The sequence below is a fragment of the Microtus ochrogaster genome, unplaced genomic scaffold (genome assembly GCF_000317375.1).
Source record: "Microtus ochrogaster isolate Prairie Vole_2 unplaced genomic scaffold, MicOch1.0 UNK30, whole genome shotgun sequence".
Classification (NCBI taxonomy): Eukaryota; Metazoa; Chordata; class Mammalia; order Rodentia; family Cricetidae; genus Microtus; species Microtus ochrogaster.
Window position 1 is genome coordinate 2,231,795 of NW_004949128.1, and position 10,317 is coordinate 2,242,111.

The window sequence follows — 10,317 nt, forward strand, 5'->3', positions numbered from 1 at the left end:
TGTGGACATAACACTCATACACACAAAATAATACAATGAATCTAAAAAACGCAAACAAATAAACAAAACATTAATTCGATCCAAAAAGTACAAATAGGAGGGGAGAGGCAGGGAGGGGAACAGAGAAAAATGTGGAGTTCAATAAAAATCAATTTTAAAAAAGTACAAATAGAAAGAGATGAGGAATCCAACTTTCGGTTGAAGAACTCGCAAGTGAATCATCTTGCATTGTGCCTGCTTCCTCGCCCCTTAATCAAAACACAGTGGCTATCAAAAGGCCGAAATGAGAAATTTGGGCTGTGGCTTGTAGACTGGAAGAAAGGAGTATCGGGTGTCTCCTTTCTGTTCAACAGCCACTATCCTGTCCTGCTTCATGCTTCCAGTATATGACTAACTCTCTGCTCCACTGTTCTTGTGAGTCCATGGAGAATGGTTATGCTTCTCTCAAAGACCTGTTAAAGACTAAAGAAAATAAGCAAGCCAGGTGTGGTGGCTCGTGTCTGCCACCCAAGCACTGGGGAGGCGGAGGGCAGAAGATTTTGGAATTTGGGGGCATCATGATAGTGAGTTCAAGGCCAGTGTGGGCTACACAGCAAGACCCAGTCAAAAAGAGAAAAGAAGAAAGAGGGGAGAGGGGAAAGAGAGGGATACGAGTAAATGTTTCACTACCAGCAGGAGCTCACTCAGCAAATGTGGGTCCCTTTCCGGCAGCAGTAACTTGGGCCCCAAAATGAGCCATTTAAAAAAAAAAAAAAAAAAAAAAAAAAACCTCTATCCACTCTGACCCCTACTTTGCCCTATAGAGCCTGTGTGAATCTCAGCTAAGTACTCAGCACTGGAGTAGGGAGAACCAGCAGTGGGGTTCAGCTCTTCTCCTCCATAAGTATATGTACTGGAACGAAGGGTTTACCTTCCCTGTGAGTTGGAGTCCCATCCTCGAAACAGAAATCAGAATAAGGCTAGTTCTTCTCTCATCAGGTCTTGAGAAAAAAGCAAAATGAACTTAGCACACAGGCGAGGACCTACGTGTTGGCTTAACCAACACCGGAAGATGGAGACATGAGGATCTTGAGTTCAAAATCAACCTGGAATATAAAAGGAAACCTTGTTTCAAGGAAAAAAATCAAACTAACAATAAAACACTCTCTTGGTTTGCCTATATTTTTTTCTTCTCTTCCTGTATTTGCATACCATCACCCAACTCTGCAAACAGGCCTTGTAGCTTAATATCCAACATGAACATAAGGCAATGCAAGAAAAGATCCAACAGATAACCAAGATCGCCCAAGCCCCTTCCGCAGAGTTTGGCAGGCTGTTTGTCCACACTATTTACTCCCATAGGGCCAGCTAGTTCCCTCCCCCATCCCCCTCTTTCCCTTACTCAACACTATCTTTTGTGACATTCCAAGCACCTACTTATATGTCAAGTTCAGGCTATAGATGCTGTTCAGTTGGTAGAGTATGTGCATGCCTAGTATGCATAAGGCCCTGGGTTCCATCCCCAGTACAGCACAAACTGGCAATGGTCAATACATACCTGTAATTCCAGCCCTCGGGAGACAGAAAACCGGGAGTTCAGAGTGATTCTTATGCTCCACAATGAGTTGGAGGGCAACCTGACTGTCTTTAAAAACAAAACAAACTTCCAATTCACGTTCCTCTATACGCTGGTTGCATGTCCCTGTCTTCAATTTATCTTCACTCCTGCCATGAGATGTCATACCTCAGTCTCACTGGTTCGTGTCTTTTGTCTAGTCTCTCTAGAATGTAAGGTCCCACACACAGGTCAGGAATCTGGCTACACCCGCAGCTGCTGGAGAACAGTGCCTAGGACCGAACCGTTTTCTGGAAGTGAACATTAACAGCCCACTGAAGGAATGCGTGCCCAAATAAGTGAACGAAAGAATGAATGAATAATTGGACCTCTAGGTTTTATCAAGGCCAAAGAGGTTACAAGGAAGAAAAAAAAAAGTATATGTTTGGTCTCTGATGTTACTCAAGTCCCTACCACCTGCCTAACCCTGGGATTTTCTTCCTTTTGTAGAAGCCCGACAAGTTGCATTGGCTTGACTCCAGGAGACCCCATTAGAGGTAAGCATCCCCAGCCCACCTTTTAACTGAAGCGTGAAAAGGAGGGGAAATAATCCCAGCGGGCCCCCTGGGGTGTATGAACCGGGATGCCCACACCCGGATCCCTGTTCTGTTCCCCGCCCCATCCCCACAGAGGGAACAGTGCCTGGCGCGGTTGGTCTCCTGGCCGACCCAGCTGGCGGCGGCGTCGGGGCTGCGCGCCTTGGCTGGACCCGCATTGCCCCCTAGTGCCGCACAGAGTCAGGGCGCCCGGGCTTCCCCGCCTGATGTCACCGCCGTGCAGTCAGCCCAGAGGCGGCTCATTGAAAGCAGACCCTCCTCGCGATCGCTGGGCGGAGAAGGCACCGCGGTCCGCAGTCCCGCCGCCGGCCGGGCACAGCCGGGCACCCCCGGCCCGGCGCCCGCTCCTCCCCGAGCTCCCGCGCCAGCCCGGCCAGGCGCGCCTGACGTGGACCATTAAACTTGGAGCTGCCGCCTCGTCCCCTCTTTCCTCCTCCCTCTGACAGGCGAGCGAGCCGCTGGGTGCAGGCAGGCGACGTGCTGCCGGGCTGGGCTGCCCGGGGGAGATGACTTCTCGTCAGGAAGACGCCTCTGGAAAGAAGACCACAGAGGGAGCAAAGTTTCAGGGCAGCTGAGGAGCCTTGGTAGCAGCCCTTCCGAGCCCAATCTCCTTCCTGGCTATGGAGGGCGGACTCTAAAATGAATCCCGATCTGGACACCGGCCACAACACATCAGCACCTGCCCACTGGGGAGAGTTGAAAGATGCCAACTTCACTGGCCCCAACCAGACCTCGAGCAACTCCACACTGCCCCAGCTGGACATCACCAGGGCCATCTCTGTGGGCCTGGTGCTGGGCGCCTTCATCCTCTTTGCCATCGTGGGCAACATCCTGGTCATCCTGTCAGTGGCCTGCAATCGGCACCTGCGGACGCCCACCAACTACTTCATTGTCAACCTGGCCATTGCTGACCTGCTCTTGAGTTTCACAGTCCTGCCCTTCTCTGCGACCCTGGAAGTGCTTGGTTACTGGGTGCTGGGGCGCATCTTTTGTGACATCTGGGCAGCGGTGGATGTCCTGTGCTGCACGGCCTCCATCCTGAGCCTATGTGCCATCTCCATTGATCGCTACATTGGGGTGCGCTACTCTCTGCAGTACCCTACGCTGGTAACCCGCAGGAAGGCCATCTTGGCACTCCTCAGTGTGTGGGTCTTGTCCACGGTCATCTCCATCGGGCCTCTCCTTGGCTGGAAAGAACCTGCGCCCAATGATGACAAGGAATGCGGGGTCACCGAAGAACCCTTCTACGCCCTCTTCTCCTCCCTGGGCTCCTTCTACATCCCACTCGCGGTCATTCTGGTCATGTACTGCCGGGTCTACATCGTGGCCAAGAGGACCACCAAGAACCTGGAGGCGGGAGTCATGAAGGAGATGTCCAACTCCAAGGAGCTGACCCTGCGGATCCACTCCAAGAACTTTCATGAGGACACCCTCAGCAGTACCAAGGCCAAGGGCCACAACCCCAGGAGTTCCATAGCTGTCAAACTTTTTAAGTTCTCCAGGGAAAAGAAAGCAGCCAAAACCTTGGGAATTGTAGTCGGAATGTTCATCTTGTGTTGGCTCCCCTTCTTCATCGCTCTCCCACTTGGTAAGTTGGGGACTGGCAGAGGAGAGATAGACCTTTTTATCCCCTGGGTTTCCTGATAGTCTCACCCTTAAAGTTTTTGTGTTGGTTTGGCTATTTTTATTTTATCAATGTGTGTTTGGAGATTGGATAATACTGTTTGTTCTGCAAAGGCTTTGCAGATTGGGGAATTGGCTAAGAACCAACTTCAGGTGTTGGTGGGAGAAAAAAAAGCTAAGGTACTAGGCACTTGAAATAGAAGCTCTGAAGGAGAATCTGGGATGTGGAATGACTCACTCGCTGGCCTCGGTTTAATAATTAAAAAGGACACGGGGATCCAACATCACACCGGTGTTATTTCGGTAGTAACGATGTGTCTGAGAAGGCAGCGTCACTAAGGCAGCATACCAAATAGTTTGTAGTTACTGCAGACGCGGCATTGGGGAAGCAGGGAGGCGGCTCCTACAGAGAGAGGCAGTGTTCATTCAATATTTGCAGGGACCACGTTTCTCAACCTTGCAGTGGCTGCGGCCTCCCCCACCCTCCTCCCTCTCTGCTGGCTCTCCTCTCTCTGCACCGTCGTCCTTACCAGATATTACAGCATTTTACAGCCACACAGCTTTTCAGGAGCCTTTAAGTTTTCTGAAGCTCGGGATTTGAAAGAGAAACATCCTCAGTTTTCACCCCCCAAAATGCTCCGAACTCTGGTGATTTAGGAAATGCTCAGAATTTAATGATAGCTGACCCTCAGCTTTGACTATAAGAAGCCAAAACTAAGCAAGATGGAATTCAGTGCCTCCTGCCCCATCTATAAAAATGCGTCCATCAGTTTTGACTTGGGGGTCCTAGTAAGTAAACTGTTCAAAAGGCTGCCCATTTCCTGCTGGAACAAAAACAAACCCAAGGTCTAGCTAAAATAAACAGAGGGGAGGTGCCGTGACATACTATTCACATGGCTTGGGAAATCCTTGTTCCTTCTCTGGTGCATGGATCTGCTTTGATTTCTTCTCCTATCCTCTGATGACAAGGGGGGGGGGGGGATGAATGGAAGTGCTCAGGGCTTGGTACCAGAGGGCAGCAACCGCATACATGCAACAGACCTCACACACCAGCCATCCCTGCAGGGTCTCTAGATGACCAAACCCCTGCTGCAGCTGTGACTCCAGAGTCACACCGCTCCTGTGAGAAACGGATGAATGAAAAGGCAGTAAATGGTTACCAAGAGTTTCCCTTTTTTTGGGAAAAAAAAAAAAAAACCTATGTAACACACTGTCTCTGTGATCTTTTTTAAAGGAAGTCTGGCAGACTAATGCTATTCAGAAATATTTTTTTCAATGGTATTAAATAGAAAGAACTTGAAATTCTGTCCCAGGGGTGATTATGTCCCCAATGCAGAGGAGAATGAATCTCCTTCTCAAGGTCTTGGGACCTTTGTCAGCCTTGTTTGGTTAACAATGGATTAGCCTGAACTGCATAGGGCCGTCTCTAAGATCCTGGTTCTGTGTAGGTGTGATTTGGTCTCTCTTCAGCTATATGACCTTGGGGTAATCACTGCTCCTCTGTGAGCCTCAGTTTCTTCATCAGCAAGATGGAACTACTTAGTCTTTGCTCCAAGGGGTTTGTGTTGATGTAATGAAAAGAAAGGAAAGGATCTGAACCTCAGCAAGTATTTAATCCAAGTTAGATGTCAATACTCTAAATCAAGCCCCATTCACCCTAGTGGAGGTAACAGAGGGTTTCTCCTGTATCCTTTCCCAATCCTGCACCTGTTACTTCCTCCTGGATATACCCACCAACATACAGAGGCTATGACCAGGGCATGTTTAAGAAGAAAAGCAGTCCAGTGGGATTCAGAAATGATCACTGGTGCAATCCTTGGCTCCGAGCTTCAAGGGGAATGGGAGCTTTCAACAAGTTGAAATAGAAAGGATAGACTCAGGTGGTACGGGCTACAGAGTTCTGCTTTGGTCTTGCTCATCAGTTAACTTTGTGACACTGGACTTGTTGCTGTGTGTCTCTCTGGTCTTCCGATCTCCTGTGTGGAGGATAAGATGGTTGAATGAGACCAAGGGAAAATTTATTGAGTATAACGACCGCCCAAGGAACTCCATAGTAACACAGCCCCCTGGGTGCCGCCTACAGACACTCAGATTCAGTCCATCAGATGGATCTCGAGTCTACATGTTTAGATTCTGAAGGGGTGGACCACAGTCGAGACTTTGAAAATCATTGGTCAGAGCATCTCTTACCCCTCTGGAGCCTAGTATCCTTAAGTGGTTCAAGCTCGGACCTTCCCTAGTCACCCAGTGGTATGAGATGACACGGCTTCTCTCTGTATCCTATGCTTCAAGTTGCCAAGCCTGCCTTCATGTCTTCTTTTGCTTTCTGCTCATGCCTGTTGAGACCCTGACCTTCTAATATTTGGGGTCCTTAGTGTCCATGCAGTAGCAGTGTAAGGTCACTCACTTCCCCAGCCTGTGGTGCCCTCAGGCTTGCTCCCCTCTCCTGTCAGTGAAAACTGACAGTCCATGCCATGATCACCAGGGAACCCTCCAGTGTGTTGTCACTGAGTGGGCCCAATGAGCATTGTTCATCCACGGAAACCCAGTAGGTGAGACCATCCCTGTAGATGAGCTGCGGGTTTGTAATGGCTGTGGAAAGGTCAAGAACTGAAACAGAAGGCGCATCTCAATGCTTGTTTTCTGAATAACTTAAGAACACTACAGCAAGATGATGAGGCTATAGGTTCCTACTTCCTCCAGTGATGCCCAGCACATGGGGCAATAGGAGCATTTGGGGAATCTAAAGGGGGCTCTCAATTCTAAATTTTCCATCAAGGGCATTTTCCTCAAAGGAAGCAAAAGCAGATGTGAGGAAGGCTACGCTTGACACTCAGGACCGTTCAGGTAGGAGCGACTTCCAGTCCAGCTAAACTTGCAGGTGCCTGGATGGCATGAGATTTCCATGGCTGTGTTTGTTTTCTCCATAGGAGAGAAGGGTTGGGATTCCTTCCTGAAGGAGGGAAAATAGACATGGCCCTACAAAACCCTGCTCTGGGGCCCCCCACTTGTTTTTCTTCCTCCCTGATTTTTATTTTTGGGAGCAGGGTTGGGCCACCTGCAGAGAAGCCTCCTGTGGAGCCCTTCCCACCTGCGCCACCCCAGTCATCTCTCCCCACCCTTTCCCTGTGGCCTCAGACCCAGTTGCATCAGGGATCCGCGCTCCTTTATTCAAGATCAGGGATGCGCTTCATCAAACAAGAACCTCTTTCTTTGGCCCCTGGAATTGGGCCAGGGAGTGACAGAGAATCTGGAACCAGAATATAGTAGTATTTCTGTCCCATGGACCATGCATGATGTCCAAAAGAACCTCCAGCTGCTTGGTAGGACGATGAAGACCAACTCCCACCAGAGGGGAGACAGGCTGGGCAAGGTCTGATGGAGTGGCTGGACTCTTCATAAAAGAGTATATATTTCTCTGTAAGGATGAGTGGTAGGAAGTGCCAGTCAGCCAACAAGCGGCTGGGTCTAGTGGGCTGTTTAGAAAACACTGGAAAGTTGCCTTGCTCCAAATCCTTCTTCCTCCTTTTCAAATGTTGAAAGGCACCGGGAAGCCGTTCTTGAACTAACTGCTCTCTCCTCCAAATAAATGAAGGTCAATTTGAAAGAAGCAGTTGTGTTCCATATAGTATTGGAACCAAACAGCAATCTGTCTTCATCCATTTGTCTCTCGTCTCATTCAAAGGAGGGAAGCGGGACTTATGAACTATGAGCACAAGTTAGAATGAGGGTCTCAGATATCAGCTAGGACAGTCACCCTCATAAACAGGGGTGGATCCTCCAATTCAGCCTTGGAGAGTCCCTCGAGGAAAACAGTTGCTTTGAGAACTCGGGGAGGAGGGAAATTTTTTTATAAACAGGGAATCCTCCCTAGAAGAGGGAAATATTACTGAGCTAAAATACATTTGGCCATTTATTAAATATTTAACCAAAGTCTTCCTAAAGTGTCTACTATGTCTTTGCTTCTGTACTAGAAGCTGAATTGTTGAACCAAAGCTAAATACTGTCTCTACCTGTCTACTCAACATATGGTTATCGAATATATACCTTGTCCAGACATTCTCCTGGACTTCCTATAGTATTACCCCATTAACTCTCAGAGAGACACCCTGTGAGCTAACAGCTAGCTCCTCATGGATGAAGACACCAAAGCTCACCACTGTTAGAGTCTTACCCAGGGTCACACAGCATGACAGCACTAGAGCCAGAGACTGAGTCCAGCACTCTCAGAAGAGACCACTGTCTGTCCCACTGAGCCTGACCTCCATGCCCACTGATGGCAACCTGCTATGATAGTGAAAGTTCTCCAGGAAACTGCAAACCACCCTTTCACCACCCTGTCAGAAGATAGGAAGGACACATCATTGTAAAATCCTGCCCACCCCTAAGGGGGGGGGGCAGGGAGGGAGACCAGCTAATAAAGCGTCAGGGCAGGCTATCCATGTTCAAACTTAAAGCTCAATTTTCTCCAAACCTCCTGCAATGTGGGTGCTAAGCATCTTCCAGAGCCAAACTGAAGAAAAAAGCAGGAGGGAACTTGCCTTCCTCCTAAGAATATGGATCACATCTTTCATCATGCATTCATTCACTGAGTTAATATGAATTTACCAAATGGGTACTGTGTCCAGGGATCTTCCTAGAAAAACTATGGTAAGTAAAATAAGTAAGTGTCACGGAACTTACTTCTAGGGAGGTATTTGAAGAAACACAAGAAGAAGCGCAAATATATTTGTGATGAGAAACGGAAACTATTTAAAAGGAATAAGTGTATGATGAGGTCCCAGGGGAGTACCATGGAGGGAGAAGGCTGAACAGTTTAGAGCAGCTTCTTCTTCAAGAATATTTGTAGAAGAGAGATCCATGCAGCAGGAAGGTCTTCTGGAGCAGGAGATGATGGGAAATTTCCCAGAGCTTAGGATAGGAACAAGCATTGGTAAGATTGCAAGCATGGGCAGAAGCCTTGCCATGCTGGGACTATAGGCCATATTACGGGACTTAAAGAGTTATGGTTCAGCTGCTGTTCTTGCGGGGGACCACAGCTTGGTTCCCAGCACCCACGCACATGGAGTCACTCAGAACCACCTGGAATTGCAACCAGGTAATCTGATACACCCTCTTCTGACCTCCAAGGACACCTATGCTCATGTGCATAGTTACCTACACACACACACACACACACACACACACACACACACACAGAGATCTTGAAAACGGTCACTCTGGCCAACATGTAGAAACAGACTGGCTATGGGACTGGAAGCTTTCAAATGTGCTGAGGAAACAGTGACTTACACAAGGCAGGTGACGGCGGAAATGGCAAGAGACAGACAGATTTGAGGACTCGGTGTGAGGGAGCACAGGAAGAGACTTGTGTCCAGAATGACTCTGATGGTGGCAGAGAACCATCTGGGTACTATTTGTTGAGCTAGGGAAGACAGGATCAGGGAAAACCTGAGCACAGGCAAGAGGATGTCTCCCAGAGTTTTCTCCAGACATCCTCCAAGACTCATGAAACCCGACAGCGGGCAGGACCTACTGGGTGTCGTTATGATTTGAGCAAAGAACATGTGACCTGAGGCTAACAGCCCCTGTGGGGAAACCCAGCTATGTTAAGAGGCATCTGACAGGTGTTGCTTTGACAGCCCTGGCCCTTGGACCCCACCATCAACCTATACCAGAATTTCTTGTGAGACCAACAATCTTGAGCCCTTACCAAGCTTTCCTGGATGCACTCTTGTGCATCAGGTACAATTTAGTTCTCCTTACACCTAGGCAGCTGTGGATGGGATACCCCATGGCTATCCAAAGGGGAAAAAAATGTGGCTAAGCTTCCATTGCACAGCCAGATGTAGCCTCAGTCTTAGCCAGGTATTGGTCCAATCCAAGGGGTGGGAAGCAGGAGGGATGATGGTGTCTCTGTCCTGGAGCATGGTGTCATAGAATGAGCACTATGGAGCATCCTTTCCACACAAGGCATACTGTGTGGGGTCGTGACCCTGCAGGCAAGCCACATCATCCCTGCCTCCAAAGATGAGGACACCAAGTTCAGAGAGGGTTAATCACTTGCCCAAAGTCACACACCTAGCAAATGGTAGAATCCGACTCCGCACGTGGTACTCAATAAACACTCATTGTGCTAGCTCTATTGTTAGTACACTGCTTCCCCCAAATTCGCCAGAGATCTGATGCCCAGAGTTTCCACTGGCTCATGACAAAACGAGGAAAACATTGTGTTCTTTTAAAAATGAGATGTATTCAATCTAAACGACTGTCCTTTCAATCTGAAGACGATATCCTTTCTATTTTAAGACACCAAAAATAGCATTTTAGAAGGAAAGATGATAATGAATGGTAATAGTTGTATGTAGTGTGTATGTGTGTGTGTGTATGTGTGTGTGTGTGTATGTGTGTGTGTGTATGTGTGTGTGTGTATGTGTGTGTGTGTGTATGTGTGTATGTGTGTGTGTGTATGTGTGTGTGTATGTGTGTGTGTGTATGTGTATGTGTGTATGTGTGTGTGTGTATGTAGTGTGTGTATGTGTG

The 10,317-nt window shown here is 48.4% G+C and overlaps 1 protein-coding gene across 2 annotated transcripts in view; it reads left to right on the forward strand.

Annotated features, from left to right (window-relative positions):
* Adra1b (adrenoceptor alpha 1B) overlaps positions 1-10,317 on the forward strand; it is a 117,806-nt gene that overhangs the window by 57,935 nt on the left and 49,554 nt on the right. The window contains exons 2-3 of one of the 2 annotated variants that reach the window (XM_013354120.2): positions 2,045-2,091; positions 2,225-3,739. In XM_013354120.2, coding sequence (XP_013209574.1) covers positions 2,791-3,739 — 949 coding nt within the window. In that variant the 5' untranslated portion in view covers positions 2,045-2,091; positions 2,225-2,790. Of the gene's footprint in view, positions 1-2,044; positions 2,092-2,224; positions 3,740-10,317 lie in introns of those variants that run through there. The other variant, XM_005368177.2, reaches the window with a different exon arrangement.